Here is an 11928-nt window from a genome sequence, read left to right as displayed (position 1 = left end):
CTTCTCTTCTCTGTCTCACAGGCTCCTGAGTCCGGGTGGTGTTGAGCTCATAAAACTGGATAGAATAATTGCATCAGTACTAGTTGGTCACAGTGCCCCTGTCCATGTAGCTGGTCTGCCTTAAGGTGCCATGGCCACAGGAACCCAGGGCCACCGTGACCACATCTTGGACAAAACCAAGTTCACGGCACCCACCGGGAGGCGCAGGAGAGCAGAGGGAAAGCCGAAGAAGAACTTCCCCTGCCAGGAGTGTCAGAAAGCTTTCAACAGTCTGGAGAAGTTGAAGGTGCACTCGTATTCTCACACAGGAGAACGACCGTACCGCTGCTCCCACCCCGACTGCACCAAGGCCTTCGTCTCCAAATACAAGCTGCTACGGTACTGACACACGGCAGCATCACACAGCATCACACAGCATGTTGCTTTTCTCTTTCTGTCTCTTTGCTAACATAGTGCTGTGTTTATGACGACTACATTTCAGCTCTTGTGTTTCTGTGTATTGTAAAGTTCCATGATTGCTCATAGATTGTGTCTGTGTTCCAAGGCATATGGCAACTCACTCGCCGGAAAAAAACCACAAGTGTTCATACTGTGAGAAAATGTTCCACCGCAAGGATCACTTAAAGAATCACCTACACACTCATGACCCGTACAAGGAGGCGTTCACCTGTCAGGAGTGTGGCAAGAGCTACAACACCAAGCTGGGCTTCAAACGCCACCTCGCCCTCCATGCTGCCAACAATGGAGACCTCACCTGCCAAGTTTGCCTGCAGCCGTTTCCCAGCACCGGGATTCTTCTAGAACACCTCAAGACACACGCAGGCAAGTCCTCGGGCGGGACCAAAGAGAAGAAGCATCGCTGCGAGCACTGCGAGCGCCGATTTTACACCCGCAAAGACGTGCGGCGACACATGGTGGTGCACACCGGACGCAAGGACTTCCTTTGTCAGTACTGTGCCCAGCGCTTCGGTCGGAAGGACCACCTGACGCGTCACATGAAGAAGAGCCACCCCCAGGAGCTGCTGAGGGTAAAAACTGAGCCAGCTGATTCGCTGGAGCCCATTGTCTATGACCTGGCGTCTGGGGACATCAAGGGTGAGCTCGCAGGAATGTTGACGCCGCGTCCGCACCAGCTCAACATGTACGCCGGCCCCGTCCTGGACGCCGAGCCCTTCCCCGCCCCGACGCACCCCTTCTCTTTAAAGTACCCGCTGGGCCCCAACTTAACCTCATACACCGTCTCCTCTCAAGAGCGGGAGCAGAATCTAAAGGGAGAACTGGAGACCTACCTGATGGAGCTGCAGAACAGCATGCCCTCCTCATCCTCTGCAGCCCAAGAACCCCAAATCCCCTCCTCCAAACTTGAGTTGGAGCCTCCTGGAGGCGGGCTGGAGGGGGCCAGTGAGGACGTGTCCATGTCCAAAATGTCCACATCAGTGGCAACACCCACAGCAGGAGACTCTCTGGCCTCGTCCTCCTCTCTGATGGACTTCTCACAGCTTTTCAACTTCCTTCCGCTCAACGGGCCTCCATACAACCAGGCAGGAGGCAGCGGGGGGCAGAGTATCGCCTATCAACCCAGCGAAGAGTCCGCTCCTCTGGTCCAGCTGCCTCCACAGTCGTCTGAGGGCCCAGAGGGTGCAGAGAGTCCACTTCAGGGGCTCCCCTCCTCCTTCATATCCAACCTGAGCACACCAACCACACTGCCCCGCTTCCACCAAGCTTTTCAGTGACCCAGTATGTAACACATGCGTTCTGAAGTCTGATTTCTACTCCGTCGCACAACACTTTTTAATCTGTTTAATGTGTCGAGCGACTTTTTAAAGTGTCGCTCGCCACTTTCATCTCATCGTGTCACAGACACTGTCATATTTTTGTCTCATTGTAGACATTTTATACTCGGCTCTCGAACGACACCTTGTTTTCCATGTTGCTCTCCTGATTTCTTTCACCACCTCTCGTTGTCCTCTCAGTAAAAGTACATTCAGAATCTCTCAAAACCTACGGTATGGAAACAAAGACGCACACTGACAGCGTCGGGATGATGTCATGTAAACTGGTGACTGAGAGAGACAGCTGGAGGTGTGTGTGGTTGCTATGGAGACAACTGAAACATGTTGTTCAGTTTTTTTTGAACAAATGATTATCACAAATGTCAAGCGACGGAGTATAAATCAGGTGTAACACACACACACACACACACACACATACTGACGTGCATGTCCAGCTTCATGAGTACACACACACACACACACACACACACACACACAGATTGACAGAGAGAAGATGCAAACAACACATGATTTTAGCACTTCTGTCTTAAATGCAACAATGTGAGCAGACCGTAACACACACGGTTTGGATCAATCAGTTTTATGGTAATTAGGATGACTTATTTTACCCTATCAGTCATTTTTATTTATCGGCATATTACATAACAGTGACAAAATAATCCTTATATGTGAAACAAAAATCACAATTCTTGGTTCATTTTCCGTTTCATAATCAGATTAAGCTGCAGGTCGTCATCAGATGGTCAGCTGTGCTCTCACAGGTCAGCCGTGTTAAACATCAGTGCACAAACGCTGCCACATGAACCTGTTTTCCTGTAGTGATGTGGATCACAGTGAGAGCACAGACAGAAGAACTTTAAGACCTGATGTTCTTGGGCACTTTCTGCAGCGTATATTGTTTTTCATATCGCACTTTGAACTGTGTGGTGTTGTCGAGCATCACATGCCCTTTGTTTTATGTCTGTTTATTGTGGCGTGATTTTCAAAGGACCAGTTTTTAGTCCAGCCAGATTTTTTGTCCTTAAAGGGATAGTGCAAGTTATTTTGAAGTGGGCTTGAGGCGCTGACTGAGTCAGTGCTGACTGTGAGTCTAAGTGCTCCCTCTGCACTGAGATCCAGCTTCATCACGGTGTCAACATGACAGCCAATTGGGAAACTGAACTGAAGTTTGTGTCACTCGCGGCTCAATCCCCACAGCGGACCCACTGAGTTTCTGACCCACTGCTGCCACCAAGTAGGTTATTTATGTGACTTTGTGTCTGAATTTCGTTGTTGAGATTTACCTCAGTGACACAAACTTACAAAATGAGGCCAGCAGTCGACCAGCAACTCCTTCATGTGTCTTCATGAGCCAAAAAAGGCAGATCTTCTCCATGGACTTTGGTGCAGTAGAGTGAAGGGTAGAAGAACTTGTAAAAGGGCTATTTAACAGTGAAATAGAGCAGTGGATATATTCTTAAGATAGCATAGACTTTTGTTATTGACTAAGATCTTGTGTTGTGTGTGTGTGTGTGTGTGTGCCCTCAGTGGCAGCCATGTTTTCAGTGTCAGAGAATCAGAATCAGAATGTCTTTATTGTCATTGTCACAGATGTTACAACGAAATTGGTTAAGCAATTTATCCTCTGTGTATTTAAAAATCAAAGTAGGCACTCACACTTTCCCAGTAATATTACATGGACATATGTAGCTAACATTACAGGCAGTGCATGTCTTAATGGCTCATACCACACAGTCACCTCATCAACAGTAGTGAGCACACCTGGTGTTGACTGGGCTGGAGGGAAATCATTCAAATGAATTTGCAATATGAAGTGAAATGGCCTCAGTGTGTCAGGATCAGAGAGGCTGTTTGAAACTTATCATAAATGACAAAAAAACACGTCAAGCATTTATATACATGTACATGTACATATACATACTGTAAGTGCCATCGTATTTGAGAAGGTCTTTATAAAGAATGAAAATGTAACCATAGAATGCAAAAATATTTGTGAAGGCAGCGGGCTGAACGTAATCGCTTCACTTAAAATAGAAAAAAAGGCTGAACACCACATAAACTAACATTTTCCGTGGCCAACTAACTTTCCTGTTGTTGAAAATAAAATAAACTAAGGACTATGGACTTAAAAAGAAGACACAGTATAAGCTATTTAAAGTGATACACCCCCATTTAAACATGTATCATTTAAAAGTGAAATAAGCTATTCTCAAATTGGCAAATCTGTGAGGTGTGCGCCGTTCTCCCAACGCTGAAGCTACAGTGTTTGTTATTCAGAGCAAACAGACGATATATAAATGAACAGAAATGAAATGTCTCTCATTTGTGTGAGTGAATCAAGTGTTGCTGCTATCAAAAGAAAGGGATGTGAAACAATAACACCTTTGTAATGAAGGCCTAACTTTACATGTTATTGTAAACACACACTTTACCTTCACTTAGTCCCAAAATATTCCACAGTTTAGAATCCTTCAGTAGTTTGAGGATTAAACATAAATGTCCACGGCTACATGTTGGGACTTCCTCTTGCACAAACTGTTTTATACTTTAATTAGATTTAAATGGAAGTTTGTCCTGTAGTTTTTGAACATGCCGCTGACTAAATCTGTGAATCTGAAGTCAGGAGACACATTTTCACTTAAAGATTACAATATAAATCCACTTTTCATGCAGTTAGAGGTTTGATGATCGCAGCCACAGGACGCTAGCTCCAGTAGACTTTGCTACTTAAATCCTTAAAGAGACAGTTCAGGTATTTTTAAAGAGTGGTTGTGTACTGACATGTGGTCAGTGCTGTGTGAGCCAGTTTGTAACATGGAGGCTCACAAGGAAAAACTGATTTTAGCCACTTAACAAAAGACTCCCCTTTATTAAAGCGACACTAGAAGTGACGTTTGTTTGACTTTGTAATCCTCTCACTCTCCCACACCAAAGTCCGTAGAGAAAATGAGTGATTTTTTGTGAAGTTGTGTTCACGTGTTATTTTGTGACTTTTTGTTTGAAATCCAAGTCACTAAATGAGGCAGTGGCAGACCAGCAGCTCCTGTGTCCCTGCAAGCTAAATTTAAACATTTCATCAGTGTACTTTGGTGTATAAGAGTGAGTACATTACAAACCTACGTTTCCTGTCAGAAAAGGTTATTTAATGGTAAAGTGTGATAAATATTCTTAAGATTCTGTAGACTGAGCCTTTTGTTATGGTGTAAAATCATTTCTGTTTTTCTCCTCAGGCTGGTTCTCACATAAACACACTTACAAACACCTGAACTATCACTTCATCTTGGTCATGTGATGACCAGTTAATGCCTTAATGAATCAACACGTACATACAATAATACACGTGTCATCACACACACACACACACACAACTGTGTTACACATTGTGTCCAGAATTCCAACATTTATAAAGATGCTGGAACTTTGCACATGAAACTGAACTCTCTCTCTTTTTATTCTAAGTGAGCAGACACCGATTCATTCAGTGGAAAAGTTTCTACAAAATCAAATAGTAAACTACAGTTAGCACTGATGCATTGCTTTGACATGTCATTAGCAACTGCTGTTACCTCTAGTGACTGTGTTTAGATTTAGATTTTCTCTCAGCTGTAAAGATGCATGATGTACAGCTGCTGGTCTGTGGACAGCACATGAGTTTCCTCCTTAAATCGGCAAAGTGTGTGTTCAGACGGTGACGATCTAAAAGAGCTGTTGATGGAAATCACAGAGTTACATAGAGAATGCTGAGGACACATGTTTGAGTTAGTTTTTAGTCCTGTTGCAGTTTCTGTGTGTTAACAGGATATCGACTGAAATGTGTATGTAGCAGATGCTCATGATGATGCACACACACACACACACACAATCTTCTGATTTTGAACACTCACAACTCACTTTTGGCAAACAGAACTTTAAGATGTTGCTATTTCACTTTTATGCAAACCATGGGAAATGTTGGACTTGTACGTTCTTTGTGGAAAGAAACATTTTCTGATATTTGTCACGTCCACATCTGTAAAGTGTGAAGTTTAAAAGTACTTGAGGCAAAATTGTCACTTGAAGGTTGAAGGCGCTGGCGGTTAGAAGTGAGCAGCATGTAGTGTGTGTGGGTTCTTTCAACACAGGTAACCCCACTATGAAAGATTCCGTTGCCTATAGAGGAGTTTGATTTCCGTTAATAACAAATGTGCGTCACACAGCAGACGATGGAAAGTCACCAGTGCTCTGACGCTGCTGGTTATACTTTTCTGTCTTACTCTTCAGTCTGAGTTGCGACTGCTGCTTGAACAGTGTTCGTCATCACGTTACACAACAGTTGTGTCGATTTCAGACAAAAGGCAGACGTTAGCAGGTGTTTGGCTACAGTGAGTGACCATCTGAAGACCAAACACTGGGCTTCGGTGTGTGTTGTAATGACTAAGGATAGATATGGAGAACTGTTATTAAAAGGATTCCAGTTCTAACCCTCATTGGTCAAATACAGAATAAGTATCTGGCCCAAAGATGCTGCTATTGGAATGTATGTTACGTTCATTCTAGCTTTAGACTCGTCGGTCAGAAAAATCCAGCACAGTGCGATCTCATGTTGCCGTAGAGATGATGAAGCTGCTGACGTCAGGAAGTTGATCGTTGCTTGAAAGTTGGGGCTTAATTTGATAAATGTATTGAAAACGACGCGACAGTCACATGACAGTAAACAGGTGACAAATCATCTCTCAGTAAACTCTCACAAATATAACACAAATGTGTTTTTGGTGCAGCTTGTGAGTGTGTAGCTGTTTTTTCCAGATGCTGTCGTCATCACTTTTAACAAATGAATGTCAAGCTAAATAGTCCAAGAGAGAGTCAGTCAATCAGGAGCCACAGCAGTCCGTCTAAACGAGGGAACTCAAAAACACAAGATACACGTCTGCAGCAATAACGTGCTCTGACAAAACAATGACTGAGTCTTAAGTTTTCCCAACTTCCCACCCAGGAAAAATATTGAGTACATGGGGAAAGGGAGGGGTGGAGGAATCCAGTAAGAGAACAAACTATCCTGCATTTAAATAACAAAAAGATCTGATTAACAACTCATGGAGCTGGGAACAAGCACAACACACAACTACACTTTAGTAACAAGCTTAAAAAACTGCAACACAAACAAACATTTGTAAGTGACTTCAGGTTTGTTTTTCTGGAAAGTCGCTTACAAATATTTGTAGTCGCGGGTTGCGTTTTTTTGAGTTTTGTCAGCATGTTTATTATATTATGAGATTTACAACCTTTGACCTCAGAGATGTCTTAGTTTAAACAGAAGAGCCCGCCCTCTGGTGGTGAGGTAAAAAGCATTATTCTTCCTCTCAGCCGTCCACCACACCTCAGTGTTCAGAAATCCTCAGCATCACATTTTCAATAAGGTATCAATAAGAGTATCGATAAGTATCGGTATCAATAAGCAGTGATTATATCAGTTTCTTATTTTGATAAAACTGGAACATTTCCCATACTTGGACGCGGTGTGTTTTAAATGTTGCCAGTAGGACATGTTGGTGTTTATAACTTGGACTGACCGTGAAGCGTGAGCTCACGCATGTCTGTCGTTCGCAGAAACGTACAAGTGCAACATAACGGTCCAGGGGTTTGGACATGTGTCACATGACAGCAAAGCTCATCACATGTGTGCAAAATAAACGCTACAGAACTGGACGGTCACTTTTTCTCAGAGCGAACAAATATCCAAACATCTGCTGTCGCACTGACACACACATCAGTGAAGAGTGAACACACTCACTCACTCACTCACACTCACCATTGTTACACTGACACTGTGAACATCACAGCTGGTTACATGTTTCACTGCAGCAGTTAACACACACACTGCATCCTAGTTAGAAGAAATGTTTGATACATTTATTTATATATATATATATAACATATATATATATATATATTTGTGCGTGTACATACAAATATATGTATATATATATATATATATATATACATATATATATATATATATATATATATATATGTGTTTGTATGTATGCAGTATATATATAACCCAATAGTGTTATCATTTACCTCACTTACTCATCTTGTTTTTGTGCTCCGGGATTTAAAATTAATGATGAACTGCAAGTGTTAAATTGCCCTCCTCCTCCTCCTCCTCTTCCTCCTCCTCCTCCTCCCTGAGACATGATCAGACATGACAGAGACATAGAGAGATATTGTTGTGGCTTGTGTGAAGTGTAGAGTTGAATGTGTAACATTTCAAAGCATTTATGGAAATCTGTGGATTTGTATCTTTTGAAGGTTTGTGTTTTTTTTACAAGATACAAGCCCCTCCCTCTCGCTCTCTCTCTCTCTCTCTCTCTCTCCCTCCCTCCCTCCCTCCCTCTCTCTCTCTCTCATATACATATACATTGATACATGTATGTATGTATTGTATATACATATGTGTGTGTGTGTGTGTGTGTAGTAATACTAGCACTTTTTGTAAATTGAATGCCTTCATTTCCTACTATACATTTTTTTTGTTTAAAACCTTTATAATGCTATAGATATATATTTAGCTCTGTCAGAGAACAATAACATGTAAATACAATATAAATGTTTTATTTTTACAGGTACAAAGTTGACAGTGTTTTTTCCTATCAAAGTGTCATTTTGCTTTACTTGCACAAGTGTTCTGTGTATCTCACTGAGGGGCCACTGATCTCCTCTGTACGGGCTCCTCCAGGAGGTTTCATGACTTTGACACTGCTGGGTTCGATGCTCGATGTATATGGACTTTCCTGACATTGGAACAATGTCTGATTTAAAAAAACACATGTTATTCAAGTCAGCCTGACTGTTTCCAGTAAGCTGTAAGTTAAAAGTGCCAATGTTACCTTACAAACTCAAAAGTTCTCCTTAGCGACAACTGACCAGAAGTTAAGGAGCTGGCTTATATTTAGTGGAAGCTATAATCGACGCATTATCACAATAATATAGTAACTGCAGTTTTTTTGGTCAGGAGAATTATGACACATCACTCAGCTCTGTGGTCAGTCAGAGCTCCTCCCCAAAACGCCAAACACCAAAAAAAAGAATTGGTGTTATTATGTTAAGTTAGAAACATGTTTTTGTTATATAACATTATTTTATACACAAGTTAATTTTACAGAAAGGTAAAATACAGGCAGAGGGCTCCACTTGTTTTATTATTCCAGGAAAATTAGTCAGTTTAAGAGCAGATATTTGTAATTGATTATGCATGAATTGCAATTATTTACATCAGGATAATAAGTGACGTGTATTTTTCTGATCATGCATGATGCATGATGCATGATGCAGGACAGTAGATGGACCAGACTGTACATCATCTGTACATATTGGAGTCTGGTATCTGATCTGGTTCATAATCTTAAAGTGAATCCAAATTGACAGAAATGAACATCCCAGTTTAGGGAGACGCTCTTCAGTGAGAGGCACAGACATTTAGCAAATCAATTTTATATGTATATATATACATACGTATATATATGTATGTATATATATATATATATATGTATAAGCTTCATTGGTACCAGTGAACTTTGTTGAATGTGTATGTAAGAAACACTGCAATACTGCAATATGTTTTGGTATTGGATCAAGCTGCTAACATACTTCTAAAGCTCCTTTACGGTGCTTACAGACCTCTTTTCTAGTTTTGAAATGTATCTTTTGTAAAAAACAACAAAATATCCAGTTTAGCTGAACAGTTGGCATGTGTGTGTGTGTGTGTGTGTGCCTGGTTGTACTATATAGCTACATATATTTTATTGTACTGTGACTTTTGTAGTGTTTTGACAGACTTGCCTGTAACCCCTCCCCCCACCACCACCTGTGCGTGTGTGTGTGTGTGAGAGAGAGTGTGTGTGTGTGTGCGTGTTATGATGATGTGTGTGTGTGTGTGTGTGTGTTATGATGATGATGATGATGATGTGTGGAATGGGAGACATGGTGGGAGGTTGCTCTGAGTGACGGTGGACGGACACACCTGTGCCGACGCTGACAAACGTGACTCCATGTGATGCCATTCAGACGTTCAGAGACAAAGTGCATTCCAGCCATGTTGGTTCTGTTATCCATTGCATTTCAATAATGCCATCCTGTGTCAATGATGGACTCATTGCTAATTCTCAATCTTTTTGTTTTTTTCTTCAGATCTATTTTACAAACTACTGTTGTATTTTTATATAAATATAGGCAAAAGTATTTCACATAAACATATATATAAGTGAATATATATATATGTATATGTTTATAGGTTGTAACTTAATGCTGCAGCTGTTATCTGTTGTTTTACACATTGACATCATCCAAAGAGGCAGATTATTTATTGTCTGGCAGAGTAACCTGATTTGATTTACATACCTTGCTGCTATGAGAGAGAAGAGCTGCAGTTGTCAACGTCAGTGTTTCAACACAATGTAATGAAAGTTTAATAAACATAAGAGAAGGATCCACCGTGCTGTCGGTCTGATTATTGCTCATCATAGACTGTCACTCACACAACATATGGGATAGATCTTGTCAGTTAATGTAACATTTAAAGGTCCAGCCTGTAAACTAAAGGTCATTTAGAAGAAACTGACAATACAATATAATTATGTTTCTTTTCTATGAGTTATATATTTAAATAAAATATTGTTTCCATGCCTTTAGAATGAGATTTTTACATTTATGTAAGGAAACATTTTTATAACATCATGCAAGACAAAGTCTGTGCTCCGGTCATGGAGGAAGTACTGAACCAGCAGAACAAGACAAACCAGTCCTCTGTGTATGTGTATGTGGCTGGACCAAAGATTAGAATATATAATATGTGTGTGTATGAGTGTGTTTCCCTCAGGAAATTAACCACAACTCAAATTTCTGATTATTTTTTAAAACATCTCGAGTAAAAGGCTGAAAGTCTTTCAAAAACCAAGAAAATATCCCCTGACCCCTGACCCCTGATCCGTGGGTCCTGACTGAAGCCACTTGTTCATTAACAGCTCGACTCGCTTGCTTTTCCATCAGTGACAGTACCTGGTACCTGGTGCTTTTTTGGTTCCTGCTCTGGTGACGTTCCAAGCGAACTGAGCCGATAGTAAAACATGACATTAATAGGACTGAAAAGTGATTTTTAAGAGGTACTGACACATCGTCACTGTGCACGACTCCAGAGCTGAGAAACATTTACTCTCACTGAAAACAAGAAAGAAAACTATTGTAGCCACTTATTATGAGGCAGCTTTCTCCAACAGGAAATTGCAGTTTCTTTACCTCTCTCTCTCTCTCTCTCTCTCTCTCTCTCCCTCTCTCTCCCTCTCTCTTCCATAGCAAAGTCCATAGAGAAAGCTCAGAGTCTGGATATTCATTCAAACTGTTGCCTACTAAGTAGCTAATTATGATTTTAAAGTAACTAAGCAGGTGACAATGTAATGTGAGTAGTGAGTAGTTTAATGTCAGTAATGTGAGTTAAACCACTGATTAACTCAGCGACTTGATGTTTACATTGTGGAGATTAGTTTGCACTAGTTACAGCACCTTACATCATGCACGCCCAGGGAATCCATTTAGACCGTACGGCCGCAGACAGGGACGCTCTTCACGAGGTCAAGCTTTGTGTCGTTCCCATTCAGTTTTTATCCAAATCTGAAGTTTCCCACGACTGTTGGAGCAGCTGGAAATGCACACTTCTTATGACAGCTCCCATTTAACTGTGCTTATACTGGAGGGAGACGCCACCACAGCAATGGCGGCTTGTTTACTTGTCTATAAACAGACAAACATTTTAATATGGATCTCAGTACCTCATACAACCACACAATCCTGAACTTTTCCATATTAGGTAATCAGGAAATGCTGTTTACATGACTGTTGTCTTAAGACTTTAGTAAATAGTTTGGTGAGTTTAAATATGTTTCAGTCAAACCATTATCAGATGAGTTCACACATTGCTGATTAACATTGTCCGTTATCTCCACACAACTCTCTCTGTGTTGCTCCATGCAGCTGCGTTTGGATCCCATGTTGCTCGGCATCATTCCCGTGTTGCACACAGGAAGTGGTTCCTTTTATATCAAGACAGATGGAGGCAATTGTAACAATTGCTCTAGTAAAGTGGTTGAAGTGTAACTGAAAA

General features: G+C 41.3%; 1 protein-coding gene across 1 annotated transcript in view; it reads left to right on the top strand.

The window, feature by feature from the left end:
* The window catches only part of plag1 (pleiomorphic adenoma gene 1), a 9392-nt gene extending 5043 nt beyond the window's left edge, over window positions 1-4349 (top strand). Inside the window, exons 2-3 of the mRNA XM_058630748.1 lie at window positions 22-378; window positions 545-4349. Coding sequence (XP_058486731.1) covers window positions 131-378; window positions 545-1733 — 1437 coding nt within the window. The 5' untranslated portion in view covers window positions 22-130 and the 3' untranslated portion in view covers window positions 1734-4349. The remainder of the gene's footprint in view (window positions 1-21; window positions 379-544) is intronic.
* Window positions 4350-11928: the final 7579 nt, after the last annotated feature.

Source organism: Solea solea, chromosome 1 (assembly GCF_958295425.1).
Source record: "Solea solea chromosome 1, fSolSol10.1, whole genome shotgun sequence".
NCBI classification, from domain to species: Eukaryota; Metazoa; Chordata; class Actinopteri; order Pleuronectiformes; family Soleidae; genus Solea; species Solea solea.
This window is presented reverse-complemented; position numbering and strand designations above follow the sequence as displayed.